Below are 23,647 nucleotides of genomic sequence, written 5' to 3'. Positions count from 1 at the left end.
ATTTGGAAAACCTCCTTCAAGGTGATCATAAGGTTCTGCTGCGTTCTTAATGCTCACCAAGTAGTTTTTTTTCCTGCTATTATTTGGGTCCTTGAGACACTCGCCTGTGCTGTTGTAAAATCAGCAGCACATTCCCATGATGATGCTACCAAATACGTTCGGAATCGGACCGCAATCATCTGAGCGAATCTTTCAGACTGCATCAAGATAAGGGATGCAACTAATCGTTGTTTTGGTTGTCGACTAATCAGTCAAAACGTTACGGATTAGTCGGTTAGTCCGCAGTTATTTTCATTTGTCTTTGCTTCCTGTTGGTACGCCTCCTGTTCTGGGCTCCAGTTCACCTGCTTTAGTCTGCCCACCTGTGGATATCACCCTGATGTTTCTGTAATATATCATTCCACAGCAAATAAAAGAACACCCTGTGAAACAAATTGATCTGAAACTGATCAAATGTATTTATCATTTTGTAGATTATGGATGTTTGGTGGAAGAGGTTCACCATTTAGATAAACACTAATATGATGCTCCCGGGGTTTGGGATTGGAGGGTGGAGAAGCTGAGGGAGGTGCAGAAACTCCCCCTCATTTATTCACTTCTCCCAACATGTCACGTTTGCAAACACAACTGAATGATGCTGTCCAATAAATGTTTAAACTGATAAACGTTACTGTACAAACATAATTTTAAAAGGACACAACACAGCGCGTCGATTTTCCTTCTAAAACTTAAGCTGCCGTCTCTCCGCTCCAGGAGGGGGTTGCAGTGCTTTGCTGCGGTGCTGCAGTACGAAAAAAAACCTCAGCTTTGCACAATCTGCTTTAACTTCTTGTTTGTTTTCACTGAAATGCTCAAACTCTTCTCAAACTCTTGTTTTTATTTTTTACGTCTCCTTCTCATGCTCTGTCAGTATTTTCCTCACATTCTTCTTTGTTAGAAGACCGTGTGCAGACTTGGCAAACAACAGCGACTATACTGCCCCCAAGACGTTCCGGTCGCCCATCGCAGTTACAGAAAACATTTATGTGGTTCATCGTGACTGGAGACGTTTATTTATAGCTCTGTGTATGACGCGCCGAGTCATTGTGGTCGACTACAATGACTAATTGTTGCAGCCCTAATCACATCTGCTTTAGGTTGTCATGATCATTGTTGTAGCCTAGACTTGAGGCCTGCTTGGTTAGTCCCGCTTCAAATTCTTTAGAATGAAGCCACGCTGGTGCACTTGGAACCCACATCAAAGATATGCTTGCCACCATGATGACAAACCGCCACAACTTTGTTACAGTCGTGACTTTATGACCCCTATGACCTCCATGACTTATCAAGCTCTATCAAGTGTAACAGGGAGCCCACTGCATTCTGAATATGAGCCTGAAGACCTCTTCGAGATGGTAAATGGACTGCATTCATATAGCACAAGTCACATTGACCCGTTCACACACACTAATTGGCAGAATTTGTGGCTACATAAGGTTCAGTGTTTTCCTCAAGAGTCACAGCTGCCCCACAAAGATCAAGACCTCCGAAATCTGTCCACGTTCTGATTGATTTCTTTAGGTTGTGGCGGGTCGTCGTTCGGTGTCAACGCGGGCCCAGTAAATACCTGTTAGCACTGCAAACAGCAATCACTGCTTTTGAATAAAATTCTTACGTGGTCCACTAGCTTCACCACCTCTGAACTGACTACAACTAGATTACAGACACTTTTTATTAGCCTCCATGAGGTGCAACTCCACCTGTTCACAGTGAGTTAAAAGGACCAGATCAGCTGGCCAGTCTCCTCCTATTGTGTGTAAATAAGGGTCCTTAGAAATCTTAGTATCTTTGCTTCACGTCAAAGTAGAAATCTTGTCACGTCACACTTAATAAACTTAACTTTTTTTTTTTTTCATGACTCAGTTCTTCTTGAACTTAAGTCCGACCAGCTGGAAATGTTTTCCAGCGTGCTCGGACACAAATGACCCTTGAAACGAGTTAATTTACACTGAAAAATGACATTATCCGATCGGTTGGATGCACATTTGCTAACAAAGTAAAGTAAACTAATGCTTTTACAGTGATCGAGACACAAGACAGTGTGTTCTCCCACATACCGTGGTGCAGACGCATTAGAAAACAATGCACGCACATTTCGCTTCTGCTCCACTTCTGAGCATCAGTGCACGCCAGGCCGTTTATCTGCTGCCCGGGGGCAACCACACCGCCTTCTCACAAAGGTGCTCCTGGTATTCAAGAATGAATGCATCTCAAGGCGCTCTTGTTAGGTCGGCACATCTTTCACTTGTCACTTCAAAGCAAGGGTGCGAAGGTCAGGGTTTCATCACTCACTGTGGCGTTGGCACCCAAGATATGAGGGAAATGCCACTCTAAAAATAGAACGTCGAGCTCAAGAAGAAAAACAGAAGACACTGTGCCAATTTTTTTTGTTTTGTTTGTTTTAAATTGTTAAAACGCCCTTAAAGAAACACCTTCCAGTCGCTGCAAGGGTGGTGCCAGGGTGGTTAAGGTGGCAATCCAAAATATTAACAGTCAATATTTATAGATTTCCATATCAGTGCAGATTTTTGGCCTTACTGCCATGAATTTATGCCTCCTTCTCCCCCAGCCCTCAGAGCTGGAGATGTTTTTTCCACAAGGGGGTGGCAAATGGGATCATATGATGAGTGCTTAATGGCCCTGCAGTTACAACTGTTCTATATCGCTGCCTCTCCCTGATGAATGAGGCGTTCATAGGGCAGTAACTTATTATTACTGCTGTATTGGGCCTTTGATCTTCCAACAGTTTGAACCCTGGAGATTTTGGAGGGGTGGCTCGTCAAAATAGCTTTGCAGATGGGCCCGGTCTTGCCTCGGATGTGTGAGAGGAGGCCTGGAGGTGTGCAGAGGAAAACCTGGATACAGCGGCATGATGCTGAAATCTGTTGGACCTCTGGTTCCTAATGCTTGAACGGATCACTGAAATTCTTTTTATTATTTATATGTTATCGATCCGGGGTGCCTTTGTTGAAATTCTTGTCTCGTATAAAGGCTTCTTTTATTAAAGTAAAAAAAAAAGTGTGTGGGGGGGGGAGTCAGTGCGGTTTTATTTTCAAAGGATTTAACATAAAGGTGCTGCTTTTGAATCTCTGCTGAGGAGCTGCTCTGAACCACAATGTGCCCTTCTTGCCAGGACATTCTTCCATTAATGACAAAGGCGAATGGGAAGTCTCGTGGTGAAACATGAAGAGGGAAGAAGAGAAAAGAGCAGGAGAAAGTGGGAGAGTTGAATGGGTTGATTCAGGGGAGTGGCGGCAGAGGCCGGTGGGTGACCCTCGCCGGTGCTGCCCCTCTGACTGCCTGAAGGTCGGGTCTGGCAGCTCGTAAACGCCACCGTCCGCAGGAAGAAGTGCCGCCTTGGTTCCACTCTGTCACGTTTCTTTTGCCCCGGTCCTCGCTGCCACTCGCACTCCCACCAAAATCTTTTTTCCCCACCACCACCCCTACCGCCCATCCTCCATCAGTACATCTGGCACATTCCTGTTCTCATTGTGCAGGCTGAGCCGCTGGCCCTCTTTAAGATCTGCATTAGAATGTTGTTTTTATATAACAGCAAGCAGAGGCATGTGGAGCCTCTTTTGAACTGCTCGGCAAACAGAAGGAGGTTTTAACGCTGCCTTTATGAGATTAAGTGAAACATTCCCATAAAAAAAGACATTTCCTTGTGTCTTCACAGTCTCTCTCTGTCTCAGCCTTCTCTTTCGCTTTCTCTCCATCTCTGTCCCTTTAACTTTAACTTTTTCTTCTTCTTCTTTTGGCTCCCCAAGGGCACACTACTGCAGAAAGTCGAGTTGAAAGTAAACAGGTTTGTATTACCAATAACTACGTCCATGGGCAAAAAAAAAAAACACAACAATAAAAAAAAGCGAGCACTCACAAAGTTTAGAACTGGCAAACTAGTACGCCGCTGCAGAGTGAGTTCTGGTTTCTCTTTGGCATTGCGACCTTGTTAAGCTGTGATTCAGGTGGGTTTGTGCCAAATGTACCCGCCACCCCCACCCCACCCCACCCGCCTTTTAACAAGGGTTTGACAAAACACGTTCACAGGGCAGACAGTGAGGCTCTACAGTATGAAATGCGCTGGGATACAATGAGACTATTTAGACTCCGATCTGCACGGCCAAGACGTCGATCAGACTTCAGAACCACTTCAGGTCCAATAAGCTTCCGAAATCAAAACTCCGCTGCTGAGTTATACAGGTGTTTATGAGCTGTACGATTTACTAACCTCCCGGTTCAGCTGGTTGGAAAAGCAGCCATTATCATTTACTTTGATCTGCTTACTTTTCAGGAAACAAACTGAGAACAAAGCAAAAGGATTTAAATCCTTGTTTTTTTTATTGTTTGGTAGACCGACTGGATTTGAACGGTGCTTTTTTGTAAAGTCTCATTGAACATTTAAACAAGATCAACAAGTTGTGCGGGAAAAAAGGCATTTCTCCTGTTCTGTAATCATTATGATGTCTCTGCTGAAGAGCAGGGAAAGCTCATAACATTTTCCACTGTTCGAGCTGTAAAGGCCTAGTTAGGTGGTAAATTGTGCTTGCTGTAATGGATGTAATGACTCAGAATTTGGTGATTTAGTTTGACGACCACAGACGATAATGTGCTCTGGTTTTCATAATGACACGGTGAAAGGGGTGTAGTTTTGTTAACAACAGGCTGTGTGCCACTGAGCCATAGTACCTGTTCCTTTCAAAGAGTCCGAAACACAAAAACTGTTTTCACTGTGTTGCATAAATCTGTTTCTTTAAATAGATTCTTTAAAATGCTGTTTTAACAGGTTTTAGCTTCATGTTATCTCACATCAGTTATATTAGGCAGACCCTCCAGGATTTTGCGATGTTGCGATCGCAACTATTAAAATCAAGCAAACCCCGCGAAATCTCAACTTTGCCCAAAACACCACAATTTTCCTGCAACTTTAACCCAATATTTATTTTTTCTAAAGTGATACGCCACTGTTTCTGCGGTCTAGTGTCTTCTTTGTGGGTTTGTGTAGTGTGGAATACAAAATAACCCCAAATAACTCACGAAGAAGATGTGCAATGTCACATCCTGTTGACATCAGAATGCTGGGAGCATGCAGGAGCAGCGAAAATGTGCGCTAATGCTTCACATTTGCCCACAAAGATTTCAGCAAAGGACCGCGCAAAACAGTTTCCTATCCAGCTGCAGGAGAGTGGGAGGAAGCTGTTTTGCACGTCCTGCAGTGTAATCATGGAACATAAACGCATCGAAAAACACTTTGTGTCTGCAAAACATGTGAGGAGAGCTGCAGACGAGGGACAATCCAGAAATGCTCACGAATGTCAGTTTAGAAGCTATCAAAGTTCTCAAATAATCACCTTTTGATAATGTCAATGTTTGTTGGTAATTATCTTACAAAACTAGTAAGTATTTTTGGTTTATATATTAAAAGTTATGGTTGTTTATTGATTTTAGTAAAAAAAAAATCACAACTTTTCAAAACATTTTTTAGGAAAATGCCCCGCAAAATCAGGCATTTTAGCCCGCAACAATCACAAAAAATGCCCGTGAAATCCTGGAGGGATTGATTATGGATGTACAATCAATCAGCTAGTGATCAGAAGCACTTGATTGTAGGCTTGACCAGCCGATCCAGTATTCAAAAACACTATTTATTTCAGTCAGTGAAGGCACCATACCTACGCGACAATCGATAATCTGATTTATACGGCTTGTGAACACACCATCACTTGACTTCTAATTTGCACTAAGAATAGCATGATTTCAGTGTGGAAGAAAAATCAGAGTTAATATTTATAATATCTGTGAAATGTTTAAAAAAGTCAGGTGATGGACAAGAGGAGTACGAGGTTTGTCAAAAGGAAAGATTTCTTTTCTGCTCACTTTACTGTTCAGTTGTTGTTGTTTTATTTTATAGTGCCAGGTGCTGTGTAAACAGATTCAGCTGGTGCGCAAACATAATAAAATATTAATGAGCTATAATCAGGTTTATTAGGGCTCACCTACATTATTTTCCAGTGGGGTTTTATTGATATAATTAACCTGGAGGATTAGTATTCACATACATTTGTAGATTTTTAGTGGCAGACAGAGAAAGTTTTCAATCTTGGTGCTGTTTTGGAAAAAAAATGATTACCTTCTGACCCAGATCTGTCATCTCTTGAGTAGAGAGACTTCAGGTCACCATTTATACCCCCATTTGATTCCCCAGTCAATGGTAAACAATATGTGCAGCAGTGCTGCCATCCAGATGATGTGTTTAATATCTTTTTCAAAGAAGGGCTTGCTTAATTCAGCAACACAACGCCAAAATGCGCGTTTCTGCACGTCATCTCCATAAGAAGAAAAAAAAAAAAAAAAAAAAACAGGAAAAGGGTTCGGGGCTCTTGCAGCTCAAACTTGCTATCTACTGAAACATTGTCGCCATTATGACCCAGTATAAATACATTTTAAACCATTTTTTATTGATATCTTATAAAGTGTTGCATCTTTTTTTTGTGTGTGTGTGGTGCTGACACAGTCACACATTATGTACGACTAAAAAAAATGCCTGAAACATAACACGTATTCATATGAGAGTTTATTTACTTGAATAATGTACTCAAGCTCCAGGTTTGGGTGTCAAATATTTATGAGTTATTCTATGAAACATGATAGTCTGTTTAGATCAAATCAGCCAACACTAAAGTTAGAAATCTGTTTTGCGCACTAATGGTACAGTTGTGGACATGTTTTCATATTAAATGGGACAGTGCAATAGCAGAATAAAACCAATGAGTGTTTTGATTTGTCTTCTTTTGTTAATTTGCTTGTATTTAGGGTAACCTAATGTGTGTGTGTGTGTTCAGTTTTTTTGCCGTGCTGGTGGCATACGTGTGTTTGCTCTGCGGACAGACATGGCTCTCTGCACGGCCTGTTCCAGGAGTGAATTCCTGGGGGCTTACAAGAGCTGTTGAATGAGATGGAGGGCTCGGGACAGGAATGATGGGAGGGAGCGCGGGGGGACAAGAGGGAGGCCGCGCTGCTCTGTAGGAGGGGTGTCAGGCTCTCACTTACAGGCCTGATTAAATAACAGGATGCTTTATGAAAACAAGAACATTATCTGCCTCTTAAAAGGCCGGGAAAGGCCCTCTAATTGGCTTCCCCTGAGTCTCCGTGGTGACGCCCATCATGTGTAAGAGCCGGTCACAAAGAAATCAGGCAGGACTCTTCCTCAACCTCCTTCAATCATTCTGTCCTCAGTGCTGCGTTGTAAACATACGATGTACTGCTACCAGATTATTCCGATCGGGCTGCTTGTTTTGATGTATTTTCTTGTCTGGAAACAGAAAGAATAACAGCTGAATAGTAACTCGAGTGCTTCAGCGCTTATACTCTTGGCATCCTTAATTAATATTTTGATTAACAACCCAGACAATAAAAAGATACTGGCTCCTCTGTGGCATCAGACAGCTTCTCATGTGGCGTCTTACCCAACTGAGGTTTTACAAAGGTGTGGGGAAGTAAAAGAGGTTGGGTTTTTTACGTGTGAGATCTTGGCCCGATCCCAAACGTAGATCCTGCTCTTCCTCTTTACGGCTCCCTGCTTGCCATCGGCCCCACGTGGTTTAATTAATTCTGCTTGATTACGGTTAAAGGCAGCTGCACATCGTGACAGTTACAGTTATAATTAATCCTGCAGATAGGCTGCGGAGGGACTGTTCAGGGGTAGACTTCTTTGTGTGAAGAAGCCAAGTTTGGAATAAAAATGACACCAATGCAGCAACTTTTCTGCACACAAAAATGTTCATCTGTTTCCTCGTCTGGTCTCATAATTACATTATATTATTTGTCTCTGAATGCATCAATGACTGCAAAAAGTGCAGCAGGCAAAAGTGTGCAGACATTGTCATGTGCTAGATTTGCAGCATAATAAAAGCTTATATGTATTAGTTATTCTTTCACAGTCTATAAAGTGTTTTACCTGAAGGAGACCGAGGACATTTTCTGTTGTTTGTTTTGTCAACTACAAATCCTTTATTTATTATCAAAAACAACAGATCCTATTAACTGATCATGTAACTGGTGAATTTATTTGACTATCATGATCAAATACAAGTAGTGAAATGTGTTAAATGTTTTTGTCTCTGGTGCCCTCAACTGGTTGTTTTACAAAAGACACAAAATTGTAACATTTCCATCTGTCCTTTGCAAAGCTGTGTTTGTAGTTGATGTATGCTGCTGGTGGGAAACAAGCACGTTTCATACACTTATTGATTTTTCTTCATGCAGCATATTAGATATTTTAAGGGAAGGTCAGTCCTCGGTGTGCTCCTTAAATCAGGAGAAGCAGGAGATTCTTTTTTTTTTTTATCAAAATCTAACAGAACGATTGGTCATTTTTACACTTTGCTCCCTGCATTGAGGGTGCTTTTTAAAAAAATAAAAAATAAAAATAAAAAAAACGTTCCCAGTCTCGCAGAGTGCCTAAGTCGGGCCTTCACTGAGTTTACACAAACGAGAGTGCTGCTAATCTTGAATCATTACTTTAAGGAGTGGCCCAGCCTGTTGTGCTGCCTTTTCTTCTTCTTGACACTTTTACTGGCTTTTAACCCTCCAGTTAATACGCTTGGTGTCTCAGTGCCCGGCGGTGGGCTTTTTGGGTTATATGTCATCAATGTTGTCACTGGCAGACACATCAAACCGGTCGCCCCCCCCCCTCCCGAACCCCCTCCCCCTGGGTACGGGCGCTCGCTGCGTGGCTCTTTGATGTCCTGATCATGTGTTTAACTAGTGATAGTGTATCAGATGACACTGGTCTCTCTCTGTCACCTTGTGCTTTGCATTTCAAATGTGTGTAACTGTTCGTGACAGGGGAATGTGTGTGTGTGTGTGTGTGTGTGTGTGTGTGCGTGTGTGTTGGATCCACTTTGGTGAGTGCTCCAAATGACCTTTCGTACCTGCAGACAGGCGGATCGAGTTCATAACGTTTTCCAGCATAACTTTCTATCCTGAGAAAAGGGGCCAAGCCCAGCTTCTGGATTTATTGTTTGTGTGTCTGTGTGTGCGTGTGTGTGTTAAATGTGAGAAAGAAGTAGGAAGAGAAGTATGTGATTCAGGGCCCACCTTTCTGGGCTTAAAACTTTTCCTCTGCTCACCTGCCATGACTTGCCTACCCCCCCACACACACATCTTCCTCTTCATACAGTGTGTGTGCCCCCTCCCCCAATTACAGTGGCCCCACATCAAAGAACTCTTGTGAGTAATAGATACCCAGCGGGGCCACACCCTGCCCTCCTTCAGCCAACTCAGAGCTGTAAGCACCCGGCAATCACACACACACACACACACACACACACACACACACTCACATATACAGCAATTATTCACACACGATTAGACTTAAATATACAGCTTCAAAGTAAGGGAAACAATATTTAGAGCAAATGCTGTATTTATTTTTGATGTAATTTACTGAATGAAGGGGAAAGTAGTATCAGTTTAGTGCTGGGAGAGTTTTCATCTTTGTCATCTGTTATTCTCTCTTGTTTGTGTTTTCTTAGAGATAAAATCTTTGAAATATAACCTGAAGGGAGCAAAAACAATAAAAAAAAGAAAGATCTTTTGCTTTGAGGTATCTGTATTTCTAAATGCTTTTATGCCACAAGTCCACTTCAGTGGAAACAGCAACGTGCTGCCAGTGGATTTTTATCTGTGCGAAAAGAAGAGAAGGCCAAAAAGAATTTACATATGAATATATGTTGTTCAAGAATTTAGGATTTCTGTTATCCATGCACTGTTGTTAGTTTAGATGGTGGATTGTATTCTGAACAGGGTGTCCAAAATTTCCAATGAAATGTTTCCACCATAATATCCACTTGATTTAAATATGGATTTGAGTGAACTTGACCCAGCTCCAAGCAAATGCCCCTCAGCTTTGGTGGATTAAATCGAAATGGTCCAAATATATCAAAAGTGGAAGTAAATATTTAATGTATGTGTGACAGGAAAAAAAAAATCTGTTTTGAACTGCATGCAGTCAAATTAAAACTTGAATCAGACTGAACTGAGATGGACTATGACTGGATTGAATTGAAAGTGTATGAATCTGTTTATTTATTTATTTTGGACATCTTGTTTGCTTTACACGGCAATTAGGGTTATAATTTTATAGATTCATATATGGTAGATTTATTCAACTGTGAAAACTTCAAAAAGGTCTCTAAGTTTCAAACAATATAGGTAGAGTTGACAAAGTCAGGAGGACAATGATTTTTGTTGGGTTTTGAAGATTCTTTTGCTTTTGAACATGTAGGCTGTGAGCGAATCAGCTCGTGGCGCTCCGTCTCGCTTTCAGGTGATTCCCAGCTGCTAAAAGTGAAGCTGCCGGGCTAGCACCTCCACTCTGTTGTTTTAGACCCCGTCAACACTACAGTGATTGTCTTTAAAAACAAAGATTTTCTGCTGTAGTCCACATGCGAAGAGGCCCATTGGTGAAAAAAAGGGGATTTTTTTAAAATCCCAGATTATGATGGATTCATATGGACTCAAAATCCAGACCTTCTTGGAAACAGTGACATGGGAAGCAAAGGACTTGTTGAGACTAAAGGTAAAGTTGTTGGTTAGGAAGTTATTTGTCACCATTTCCTTCTTGTTTTCTTTTTTCTTATTACTCTTAGATTCCACTTTAGAGCTGACTGACCTCTGTTATTCACTCTGGATTAAACCCACAAACATGGACACGTCGACGCATCTTGTCCTGCAACGGAAAAACATCTTCAGCCCCTTTCTTTGTGTGCAATGAAGACATCAGAGCGGTGCAGTTTGCTTCTGCTCCGTCGAGAACACACAGCGATGCCAGGCCCCGGCTCACAAACCGCACTTTGGCGGGGATGTAAACAAACAGCACGAAAAGGCCGCCCCGCCGCTGGGGAAGTCAGATCGCTGGCTCCAGCTGATGTTTACGCATGATGAGCTGTGGTTCAAATCAAAGATTTCATACTGGTCTGTTCGGATGAGTCATTCTCCGCTGTCAGCTCGTCTCTGCAGCAGCTTGAAGCCGCTGTGTCTGAGATTTTACAGCTGAAGACCACAAGGATGATGGATCTTGCCGTTAGGTTTTTATTTGCCGTCACAAGAAAAAAGCCACGTGACGTGTTCCTACAGTAATTCCCAAAACAGTCCACAAAATATTCTTCAGTTTTAGTTTTGTTTCTGTGAAGAAGAAAAAAAAAATCCAACCAAATCCCAATTCATCCAAATAGTGCTCTGATAAAATGGTTGCCCGATTCCTGGTCCTAAATGTGAAATCAGAGATGAAGCGTTGTGTCGATGGGAGAGCTTGAAATAGTCGGGCCTCTGCAGGCATTGTACAAAACAAGGACTATAATTCCCTTCTGCACCTGTGCAGAAGTAGACTTTACTTCAAAGGAAAGCATATTTTTATTAATATACTTCTGTTTGTCCAATTATTTTAAATTAAATTTCATATAAATTCCATTATATCCACTATATCTGATTTAACCTCTAAACAAAAACATGGAGTGCTAATTATCATTAAGACTGCTTCAGTGTTAATGCATCCAAGCACTATTTGTTTACCAATCAAAAAAAAAACATGAATATGTGGGGCTTGATCAGGAACAGTGTGTTTTGACTTTTGGTAGCAGTACCCCGTACAAGATGGATGAAATTCCTGCAAAAATTTCAACATACACCACAGTGTTTGGCAAAACATGTGAGAAAACCCAACCCTGCAGCTCAGACACACGTCACACAAGAAGCACTGTTCGAAATATGAACGGTTCATAGAAAGTTTACATGACTGGACTGGTATTTTTGGTATCTACACAATCACAGTTTAAGTTTTATGATTTTCGGAGATTTAACAACAAATTAGTCAATCTAGAGTGCCATGTTATCACACACCAGCTTTTGACTTGTTTAAATGTTCCTCAATTTAAATATTTCATTATTTCCAAATAAACTCTTCCTGACACTCCCTAAACAATTTATACATCAAAACATGGACTTTCCTTGCCTTTTTTCACCCAGTGTGTCTGTCTGAGGCTTAATTTCTGCTCTGTGTTTTTGTCTGCCTATCTTATTAGGAGTGCTGTCAGGACATGAGAGATACGGGTGTGCGATTACCATGGCGACCTTAATGAGCCACTGGCAGCAGCTTTAACATTTCTTTTGACCTTGGTTCTCGTTTCCTTACACATCAAAACGTCGGCATTTTGTCAGTTTAGATTATTAAAAAATTAGTTATTATTATTGAGCTTCAAATTGTCTTCAGATTTGTTTATTTATCATTCAGCCTGCAGTCTAATACGAGACTGTTGCAAAAGGACCAATTTCAGTGTAAAAGTCCTTAACAGAAGCGCTGCTTTCACGTTCACGCCATGAGAGCTGCTGTTAAACTTCAGACTGGTTCCTGCGCTGCTCCTGCAGGAAACATGTCAGAAACCCCCCCCCCACACACACACACACACACACTACCTGCAGCCCCCACGTCCGCCTCGTCTGAAACCGGGTCCCCCTGACAAATTCCTGCGGAGCTCTCCTCCCATGTTTTCCCACAGCCTCGGCCGAAAACCTCGCCCGTGTTCCAACGAGAAGCCGCCTGTTGCGGTTTGTGCGTTGTTTGTTAGGTTCTCGGCGATGACGTCTTTGCTGCGTTGCTCTGTAAACCACAGTCATTTCCGACGCTGCAGTCGTTTCAGCCCGAGTGCCAAGTGCTGGGTAATCACATGTGTCAGGTTGCTCCGCGTGAGGAGAAGTGTTTACTTAACCGCAGCCGCGTCTGTTTCATTTCCGACCGGACTGGAGAGATGTTGAAACGCTTGTGTTGAAAGTCCTCTTAACTGTCTTGTCAGCGTCGGACCTGCATTTTCTTTGCACCATTAAAGTTTAAATATACCTCCTATTAATCATGTAATGAGATCTCTCAGCCTGCTTCCAGACCCGCGGCTCACTCCAGCCACATGGTTTGGCAGCCACGGACTGGAACCACTACTACTAATACGGAGATATAAAAAGACCACAGCGGTCATGTAGGAAGTGATATGTTCTCGTGTGTGTTGGTATGTGTGTGTGTGTGTGTGTGTGTGTGTGTGTGTGTGTGTGTGTTGAACGAGCTCCGTGAAGTGCAGGGAACCTTTTGAACCCCAGGTAAAGCAAATTCCCACATGTCAAACATTCATTTTTCTCTCTCTAATGTGACCACACCCCATTTAGGCCCATGCATGCTCTGCAATTACTGTTCTGATGAAACGGGGGGAACGGTTGTTGCAACAGAGCTGCAAGCCACTTGACCTTCTTCTGACATAAAAAGCTCCGTCCGTACTCTGACCACAGCCTGCTCCTGTAGGACAGCTTGACACTTGTCTCTTAACTGTCCTGCGCCCGACTGCACGGGGACCGTTCAGCGTTGGCTTTAGGTGTTCAAACGGGCGCCTCCTCCTCATCGGGCGTTGGCAGATGTCAGACGTTAAAGAGCATTTGATGAGACACTGATGAAACGACTGCTTGTTGTTTGCCCTTCATCTTCTGCCAAAGGTTTTTCGGAGCTTTTGTGAAAGCACATTGATGACAAAGGCAGCGCTTAGAAGCAACAAAATATCACTGTCAGGCAGCAGGTGTGACAGCAGGAAAAACATAACTCTAACCTCCAAACTGCACACGTGCAGGAGAGCACACACATGTAACATTTATGGAAGTTTGATAAAGATATTGGTAGATATCTAAATATTTAGTTCTTTGGTGTTTTAGTGACATTGTATGATTTTTACAATGATTTTTTTTTCCCTTTTACAAATGAGAAATGAATTCTTTCACCATTTAAAAGCGCCAGAGTAGGCAGGAAGCAAGAAAGAAATGTAAACACTGGACAAAACAAGCACGGCTGGTATGATAATATCAGATTCATGCGAATAATTGTGACGGCTCAGTCTGCACAACAACTTCAGAATTGATCTGCGCACACCGACATGCGTTGTAGCCGCCGTATTTACTTCCGTAAACACAGCGTCCTGCGCCTGCTGGTCACTTTGGTGCCAAAGACTGTTCACACTGGAGTCCGATGGCGGTCACGTTTCAAACTGGGATGTGAACAAGCACACGAAAACATTGATCTCAGCAAAAACAAAAAATCTGTAATAAGCATTAAGACCTGATTCAAGATGGACTTTTTGAGTAAAACATCAAATCAATCCCTGCAGACACCAAGAAACAGTCCAACTTTATGTCCAAACATGAGTTAGAAAAATGTCAAAAGGAAGCTTGTCAAATGTCAGATTAAAAAATAAAAAATCCCATGCCAAACCCTGATGTCTGTGTTGTGATAGTTCAGTGCAAGTATGCGTACTGTTTAACCCCTACTACATATGATTACGGCTTTAAAGCAGCTGTCATTATTTGTATGATCAGCTGACCTCTTTTCACATTAAGATAACCTCTTCTGTGTGTGAAAAGAGTAGCTTCTGAGCTCCATGTCGCAGATTTTCTCAGTTTCACTGTTTTATCGCTCCCTAAGGTCTTCTGTTGTGTTGTTTCAGGCATCAGCCGAGGCGCTTGTTCCTCTTTAACTAACTGTAAAGTTATTGATTGTTAGTGATTGAGCTGCAGATTGTGCGTTTGTGGTCTGAAAGCATGTTTGGCTCCAACGTTAGACGAAAAAAAGGCTGCGCTGTAGCTTTTCCTGTCGGGTCTGAGGCCATGGCAGGACATGACTGCCACCTAGTGATGACGTACGACAAACACACACAATCGTTTGAGCAGGGTGCTTTTAAACTGCCCTTTTGGAGTGGAGGAGTGATAAAAACACACTTTTAGACTATTAATGAAATTGTTCGTGTTATAGAAAATCACCTAAAAATTGACGCAGTGTCATTTTTGCCTCCTTCAGGCTCGCATGGCGCTGAATAAGGGAGCTCAGGCTGTTATCTTCGACGTCAGCGATGACACCAACGCTGCTGCTGAGGTGAGTGTGCCCCGACACCTCCAACCACCCACCCACCCCACCTGCTCAACACTCACAGTGCTGTTTTCTGCTTGCCTTCTTCTCCCTCTCCATTCATCCGACCACACGCAAGTTCTCACAGTTCCAAGAAACCGACTCCCTTCCCCGTCCCGTTGTGCTGGTGAAGGGCGAGAATGCGGAGAAGCTGATGGGTTTGGTCAACAAGAACGAGGAGGCCAATGTTGTTATTGAGATCAAGATGGAGGCCAAGTGGGTAAGCACCGGTTTTCAGCTCACACACACGCTCACTGGCCGGGAAGGAGCAGACAAAATGAAATCAAGTGTGTGTTTTGGGAAATTCACATTATTTTCTTTTCTTTTTTTATTGCATACAGTGACAATATTTACAGTGCACTGTGAGTACAAAACAACCCTTTAAAAAAAACAAAGAAGAAAAAATATAGTAAATTATTAAAGAAAACAAAAATGTACACAATTGACAAGTTCATTTCTGTTGATTAATAGCAAGACAGTTTTGGTTTTACATCATTTTAGCTCTTTTGTAAATAAGATAATTATAATATCTTATTTTCTGCAGATATGTAGCTTTTTGATTGATCTTAGTTTGTTTTCTTGAGTTTATACTCAACAGGACTGACAAGCTAACAGCTAGTCTGAACTCAGCTAAGACCAGTGAATTGCTGCTGTTTGAAAACAATTCCAGTCTCTGAATTTTCATAAACCTTTACATCACTTTCATATTATCTTTACACAGTTATTTACACACAATTCTGTGTTTCTCAACTTCTGGTCGCCCTGGAAGTTGCAGCCCTCCCGGTGCAACTTCAGCAAAAATTATCGGAAATTTCTGCTGGAATAACTGTGTTATGCTAAATTGCTGGCAGAGTTAAACATATAGAAAACAGTGTTCACGTGAACTTTTTTAAAATTTTGAAGACTGGAGCTGCTTTAAGATGGCAGCAATCCACTTTGGAAGTCTGTTCGATTAGTTACCATTCTTAGCTCATCAGTACGTTCCCAAGTGGAGCCTCTTCCAAAGCGGATTTTGCTGTCACAGTACATGATTATTTTGGCAGAAATACTATGAAATACTTCAGCTGGAGGTACACCAGGCATCACCGGATGTGGTACAGTTAGCCATAGATTTCTATTGATGAGGGTGGAAAGATTTATAAAACAGAGTTTGCTGTGAAAATTTTGAAATTGGACCTGTGTTAAGATGACAAAATCCATTTGGGTCTTGGCCCTGCTGTGACAAGCCTTTTGGTTTTTCATCATATTTCTGAATTGAGCTACATTAGAAAATGTCTACAATCAGATGATGTGTTCCTGTGTTTGCTTTGCAGCCTCATTACGATGTGAGTATCCTGCTCACCATCGTGCTCGTCATTCTCACCATTGTCCTAATCTTTGCGTTTCGCTACAAGTGCAAGCCCAACAGAACCTGGGTGAGTGACGGTTGCAGCGTTTGGAAGCGGGATCAGTTTTAACGGACACAGATTGGTTTTCCTGACTCTCCGTGTCCCGTGTGCCCAGGACTCGGTCCATCAGCAGACCATGCGGGCCATCAGTCGACTGGAGACCCGAACCTACTGCTCCCAGAGCTGCTCGGGCTCGCAGCGCCACCATGGGGCCTGGGGCTCGGCCAGCAGCTCCAACTCGAGCCCTGTTTGTGCCATCTGTCTGGAGGAGTTCCAGGAGGGGCAGGTAGGAGGAGAGCTACAGATATGCTGTATTTGTAGGTTTAGCTAGCTCGAATTGGGTTTTTTAAACAAATTATACATTTGTCTTTCTGCCTTCTCAGAATCTGAGGATCATTTCCTGCGCTCATGAGTTCCACAGAGAATGTGTGGACCCCTGGCTGCTGCAGAACCGCACCTGTCCCCTTTGCATGCACAACATCATGGGTGAGGAGCAGCATGCTCATGTTCTGGTTGAAACTGAGGAGAAACAGATCTTTCTGCGTTTACTAGCTGCACAAATATAAAGTGTCAGCAAACAAATGCGTATGGCTTTCCTGAAAATAAAATTTGAAATACTTTAATAGTTTTACATTTAACAGCTTAGACTTTTAACAAATATTTTAGTCATCTATCTCATTAATGCTTTACAAAAAATTCTTACCGCTATATCCTGGTTGGTGTTTTGCTCCACAGGAATAGAGCGACAGCCTCAGAGGAACAGACCCCAGCAGAGTTCAGAGCAAAGCCAGAGCTTCCTGCACCCCCAGCCTTACAGCAGCCCTCACAACCACCCTTTTCCCCAGCACGCCATCCCTTTCTCCATGAGGCCCCATTATCCCCGTGGGCCCTCTGGACCTTATCCCAATCTGGGCCACTACAGTGGCTCCCCTCCTGTGGATAGTCAGATGCTGCACTTCCTCAGCAGCAGGCAGCTGAGTGCAGGTTGTGGGCTCCACCTTCCCGTGGAGGTTCCAGGGAGGCCCCACAGAATTGGAGGGAACTGCAGGACTTCCACCCACCACTACCCCTCCCGCCGGTCCTGCCACAACTACCGCTCATCTTGTCCAGCCCAGCGAAACGCATCTGGATCAAGACCGCAACACAGTGTCTCCGTCTCTCCGCCGGGCCGTGGAGCAGCAGCCCACAGCCGGCAGGACGAGGGGAGCTGCTCTGGTGGCAGCTACCACACAGAACGCAGTGGGTACTTGGCCGATGGGCCGGCGAGTGACTCCAGCTCAGGACCTTGCCAAAGCTCCTCCAGTGACTCAGTTCTGAACTGTACTGATGTGTCCCTACAGGGAGTTTATGGCAGCTGGTCCACCTTCCGTAGCTCTCTGAGTAGTGACTATGATCCATTTGGGTATTACGGGGCGGGTCCTGGGCGGACCCCCCGCAGGAACAGCCTGGAGGCTGCTGCCCAGACTCGACCCAGGTCTCTGGATTCTGTGGTGAACAAAGAAGGCTGCCTTGAAGAACAGCCACAAACTGTTTTCAATCACATCCACTACCATCGCCACAGACACCACCACTATGAGGAGGGGGAGCACAGCCAAGGCCTAAACAGAGGCTCAGACGAGGAGCAGGGGGCCGGGGCTGCTGCCGCTGCACCCTCTGCTCATGTGCTGGACAAAGACTCTCCTGTGTGTCCCCCAAAGCACAGCCCCTGCCACTGTCCCCAGCCAGAACCCACTGACAGGCCCAGCCCCGGGACAGAGTGTCAGGACCCCACGGGACCTCCTGTCCTTGTGTCCTCAGTCCCCTTACAGCTCCAGTCCCACTGCTGCCACGGACACCCCCCTGCTCCTCTGGGATGTCTGCTCGAAGGCCCCTCTGTTCGCTTCCACCAGAGCCTGGACCTGCAGGACGACCGCAGCATCCACATCCACTACGGTCAGGGTCCGGCCTTCTGCTGCTCTCCTGCTGAGCTGCACCCGGCCCTGCTCCCCGTGCCTCTCATTTTGGACTCAGCAGGGATGGAGGAGTGGCCCTGCTGCGCCGGGGCTCACGTTGTGTGGCAGAGGCAGGTGCAGCAGGCCCACTCAGAGCCTCAGCTCATGGGGCCCGGGACGGCAATGGACAGGCCGCCCTGCAGGTTCCATCTTCAGGGGCCAGCTGCTGATTGCAAGACAGACATTTGTTTATACTGCCAATCATTACACCACAATCAGGGTGAGTATCACCTCCGTACGGTGGCCCTGAAGTGCAAACCCCATCAGCAAATCACTAAACATAACTGCAAATTTAAAAACACATGGACATTAACCTACCGGATTGGTAGGTACCAGTGGGAAACATGAGGCATCGCTGATTGGACGACGGCGCCGTTTGGTTTTTGAACCTAAAAGCATGTCAAGTTGCCACCTCATATGTATGTCCTGACTCAAAATATTATTGGATAGCAGCAGTTAGAACCATGTACGAAAAACATGCTACAGGCAGAATAACTTCCGGTCCAAAAGCCAAATGGTGCCGTCATCCAATCAGCGATGTCTCATTTTTCCCACTAGCACCTAGCTCTTCTGGAAGGTAAATGTCGTCGTGTTTTTTAATTTGTCGTTGTGCTTAGTGATTTGTTGATGTGGTTTGCACTCCAGGGCCACGTTACCTCTGTTTCTGTCTCACATCCTGTTAACCATGTTGCAGTCAGGACAACAATTTTATTACAGAAAGAGCAAATAAAAAACTGATGATGATAATTAGATGAGCAGCACCTGGCTGATGCTGAACCTTTGAAATCCTCTGGAAGCAGCAAGCATGGCATTAGTTTTTCACACACATCTTTTGCCCCATGACTGTATGTTATGAAATGCAGAGCAGTTTTCCTTTCAGTATAGTTTTTGGATTTGACTCGAGCCACTTTTGTGTCCGCAGGATCAGAAGAGGAGTCTGGGGTGTGAGAAATTGTTGCATCCCCAAATGCTACACAGGAGCCAGAACAGAAGCGCTTCACGCAGAAATATATCACCAGCACCGCCATCGTTCAGTCCCCCAGCTGCCTCCAGATGATTCCCCCGACTCACATTTTCTTTTTTTTTTTTTTTTTTTTTATAAAAATGCTTTTGGTATTCAACACTTTATGATTCGAATATGTGAAGACGGAGCGTGTCAGGAGAAACGACTCACGCCACAACAGCGCCTCCCGGTCACTTTTTCTGGAGGATTTGTTCACGTTAGGTTTCCACGCTCCGCGGCAACAACCAATGAATGATCCTGCTTAGGGTGTCGAGCCCACATGAAGTGAGGCTGCATCGCCGCATCACGTGCTCCTATGACGAAATAACTTGATTTCCCATCAGAGGTACTTAGCTTTCACTCGCGTAGCCTTCTCCTTCCGTCGCTGAGTCCAGTCTCAGCTGAGAGATGCTCTTCTCTCCGGCCTACCTCAGCTCAGATTTCTTAACACGCCTCACACAGAGGGGTCTTTAAAGGTACTGCTGTAGTGCTTTTTTTGTTTTGTTTTTCTTTTTGTCTCACAACTATGTAGCTTCTACAAACTCAACAGAAAGTTACGCTCTTGGAGAGAAAGGTTTGTGCTCAGCCCCTCAAACAAGCATTCACTGAGGTCGCTCAGCCTCGTTTTCACTATTTCAATGATGGCAGCTGTTTTCATCTTCTTCCTTTTTTTTTTCCCCTCTTTTTTTTGTAGTCCGCCTACGTTTTTATGCGCTTCAGACAAAAATCGATTTGACTGAATTATGTTGTTGTCATTACAAGCTATTGTCCTGTGGTTACTTCAGTGCTGTTCAGGTCCTAATCAGAACGGTGACAATCAGATCCTCTGTTCTTCCAACTCACCACGATGTTATATTATCCTTTTGCAAAGTTTAGACTTCTCCCCTTTGTCTTCCAGAATCTCATGCTGCAGCAAGATGTTTTACTTTGCAAAACTACAGCAACAGAATAATGACTCGGCCTTTTAGTGTAACTGGAGTGAAGCCATGCTAGGTAGAACTAACGCTCGCAGCCGTTAGGTCAGTCTGTTGCTGTGGCACCGGTTTTATAAAAGCTTGGTGTTTTTGTTTTTATTTTGTATTATCTCTAACAAAATATGGGCAGAGCTTGAGAAATGTCTCAGGGACAGTCAAGCTCCTCTCGAGAGAACATCCTCCTGAAATTAGAAATAGTCTTTTTTTTTTTTTAATGAAAGAATTTGCACATTCGGACAAATTCATTTTGAAAAATGGAAACTAAGGAAACCAGTTAAGTCTTAAGCTCATAGTAATCCCATTTAGCCTCTCTGATGGACTGAGAGATAAAAAAAAATGTTTGAAAGAAAATAGAAGGTCAAAGTCACTGTGCCTTTCAAATTTAGATTATTTGTTTGTTTTTTTACTTAAAGGGATATTAGGCGCAATTTGAATGATATTTGATGAAAAAAGTTAAGAAGAATAAATATCTTGCCTGTTGTAGATAGATCCTTGAATGATCTCCGTTTGGAGAAATAGTTTAAATCTGACTGGACTGATGAGCTAATGGCTAGTCTGATTTGGGACGAGACCAGAGTGGATCGCTGTCATCTTGAAGCTACTCCGATCTCAGAAATGTCACGGTGATTCAGACAGACACTATTTATTAGCCCTTTTAAACACTGTTAATTTCTCAGTACACACCTACGTGTTTATGTTGAATGTTGTGGATATTCGCAAGCACTTTAAGCACCAGCAGCAGCTAGCTGTAGCACTTCTGCAGGAATTACATCAGATCACGGTGCAGTGGGAATTTGGCAACAATGTAAAAGTTGCCATACTGTTCCTATAAAGCACTGGGTAGTTTTAAAGGAAATAGTTGTTCTAGGACTGCAGCAGTCTGCTTTAAGGCCGTGGGAAGTAGGGGTGTGGCAGGTGTGGCAGCTCTCCCTGATGGATGCCAGAGGAGATGCATGTCCAAATTCATTTAGGTAAAAATTTAATGGTTAAAAAAAATGACTGAAATCGAAGTGTTGCTTATGTTTAAATTCTAATATTTTGGGTTTTGTAGTTCTGGACAAAACCGTTGACCGGTGAGCGCGATACCAATGCACCCATACAGTCAGCACCCTTCCCATTTTTAGCTCATCGCTGTGTTCAGAGTAGACGGAAACAACTCAGCCTTCAGATTTTTCATAGCGGCTCATTCAAGTGCTATTATTTAGGCTCCTGCCGGAGGTGGACGTCCCGCAGCTGTTTTTAACTAACTAATAATCATAAATTTCTGGGTAAATAACTGGATTGAAAAATTGTCACTGATAGTAGTGTTGGCTTAAATCTCTATGAATCTTTGGAAATCGATGCTGTTTCAAGATGGCACTTTAGTCGTAGCCGTGCTCGGACTAGCCGTTAGCTCGTCAGTCCTGTCGAACGTAAACTCTACAAGAATCCATTTAAAACAGGTGTGATCTTTTTTTTTTTATATAACTTTTCAACATCTCTCTGACTACAGAAGAAGTGAGCTTAAAGTAAAGAAAGGTTGATCAGTGACTATGAGAAGGGATGTTTTTGCGACCTACGTCAGCAGAGAAAGAGCTCGTGAACGTTCCGTGGTAACTAGTAGCACTTATTAAACCCTCACATGTGCCTTATTCGTTTAAAGGAAATCAGGAAGCTCCCAACACGCAGCTCTTACCCGTCGAACCAAAGAGGCAAAATCTTGAACACAGTGAACCCTGTCGTATGTGTTGTGCCTCCCCTCCACCCCCCAACTCCAGCCTTCCCTTCCTTTGAATCTCCTTTTATGCTCTTACTGACAAGAGCCAACATGTTCAAATTGGAGTGGTAAATTTTGGCAATCATCATCCTTTTTTTTTTTTTTTTTTACAATTACCTCACGATGAATGTGTCAGCGCAGCGTTCCTTTTTCACTAAAGTATGAGGATTTCCTTCTTGTTGTGCCCAAACAGTCACAGAGACTGATATGGAAATGACTGAATTATAAGCAGCACTTTGGCTTAAGCAGATTATATATATATAAAAATAAATAAAATAAAAAAACTCATGGTATTAGTGTAAACCAGCCCAAAAAACATCAGCACGTGTAAAGTAGCATTTAGCCATGCCGCTGAGCATCTGGTGTCATTTCATCCTGTTCAAGATCTTTCTCTTTGTGTTGTGTACGTGTTTTGTTTTTGTTTCCCAAGAATTATGAGCTGAAACTGCCTTTTCTAACAGAGTTTTAAAAAATAAAGGTCCCTCCAGAACTTTCAAGGGATATATCAGTATATTTTTGGATACTTTGTGTAAAAAAAAAAGAAAGAAAAGAAAAAAAAAAGAACAAAACCAGAAATGAAATAGTGTTGTATTTTATATATAATAGAACATTTCAATATAGTGACGTGTCACTAATATATTTATTTACTAATATATTTATCCATTTTGTCCAGGTTTGAAAGAAAGGTTTCTGTATAGACTGAATGTTTCTGTATGGAAACTGACTGGTACCTGTATCAACCTGTCTTCATTCCAATTATATGCAAATAAATTATTTTGAAATAAAACCTTTGTGCTAAAGTTACTTTTATTCGTGTGTTTTTGTTGCAGAAAAGTTTGGAGGAAGTGTTTTATTGTTAATGTTTTTAATAATTTACCTACAGTTAAGTTACCAAACCAGTTTCAATTCTGATTTCATTAAGGTCCCGTCTGCACTGCTCAAGAAATTTTTTAAACACATTTTTTTGTTCCCATCCACGCAATCTAACAAAAAGTCTTGAATACCAATTGCGCACCAATACATGGCATAAACGTCCTCATTTATGACATCAAAAAAAAGAGTTTTAGTTTGCCTAAAGCACACGTGTCAAACTCAAGGCCCGCGGGCCAGATACGGTCCTCTGTAACATTTCATCCGGCCCTCTAGTCTGAGACAGATCGAGTCTCTGATTCTTATTTTTCTTTAAAAAACTGAGCCTAATTAGTGAAGTTTTCTCTTGACAGTGACTTAGAAGCCAACAATATATAGTTTTAATTTCTGTATGATCAGATTTTTGTTGATGGCTTTTTTTAAAAATCTGTTTCAATGTTAAAAAATTAATTTAAAAGCTGATTGAGGTGTAAGAAATGACAGCTAATGATGTGCTTTTTGAAGTATGATCTATTTGTCTGTGTTCATTAAAGTATGTTTGCTCTAAATTCTGTATAATCTGTAACTGGGAGAAGGTAATTTATATTACTATATGAATGATTTGACATAATACATTTAAAACAGAGGTTAATTTATGTAA

General features: G+C 42.8%; 1 protein-coding gene and 1 long non-coding RNA gene across 2 annotated transcripts in view; one reads left to right on the top strand and one right to left on the bottom strand.

Annotated features, from left to right (window-relative positions):
• LOC119617589 overlaps positions 1-12,948 on the bottom strand; it is a 35,635-nt gene extending 22,687 nt beyond the window's left edge. Inside the window, exon 1 of the long non-coding RNA XR_005233922.1 lies at positions 12,511-12,948. This is a non-coding gene — a long non-coding RNA (uncharacterized LOC119617589). The remainder of the gene's footprint in view (positions 1-12,510) is intronic.
• The window catches only part of LOC108233786 (E3 ubiquitin-protein ligase RNF43), a 100,037-nt gene extending 77,319 nt beyond the window's left edge, over positions 1-22,718 (top strand). The window contains exons 3-9 of the mRNA XM_017412470.3: positions 14,918-14,992; positions 15,105-15,245; positions 16,339-16,440; positions 16,529-16,699; positions 16,797-16,899; positions 17,149-18,624; positions 19,327-22,718. Of these exons, the coding sequence (XP_017267959.1) occupies positions 14,918-14,992; positions 15,105-15,245; positions 16,339-16,440; positions 16,529-16,699; positions 16,797-16,899; positions 17,149-18,624; positions 19,327-19,352 (2,094 nt within the window). The 3' untranslated portion in view covers positions 19,353-22,718. The remainder of the gene's footprint in view (positions 1-14,917; positions 14,993-15,104; positions 15,246-16,338; positions 16,441-16,528; positions 16,700-16,796; positions 16,900-17,148; positions 18,625-19,326) is intronic.
• The last annotated feature ends 929 nt before the right edge of the window (positions 22,719-23,647 follow it).

The sequence above is a fragment of the Kryptolebias marmoratus genome, linkage group LG13 (genome assembly GCF_001649575.2).
Source record: "Kryptolebias marmoratus isolate JLee-2015 linkage group LG13, ASM164957v2, whole genome shotgun sequence".
Classification (NCBI taxonomy): Eukaryota; Metazoa; Chordata; class Actinopteri; order Cyprinodontiformes; family Rivulidae; genus Kryptolebias; species Kryptolebias marmoratus.
This window is presented reverse-complemented; position numbering and strand designations above follow the sequence as displayed.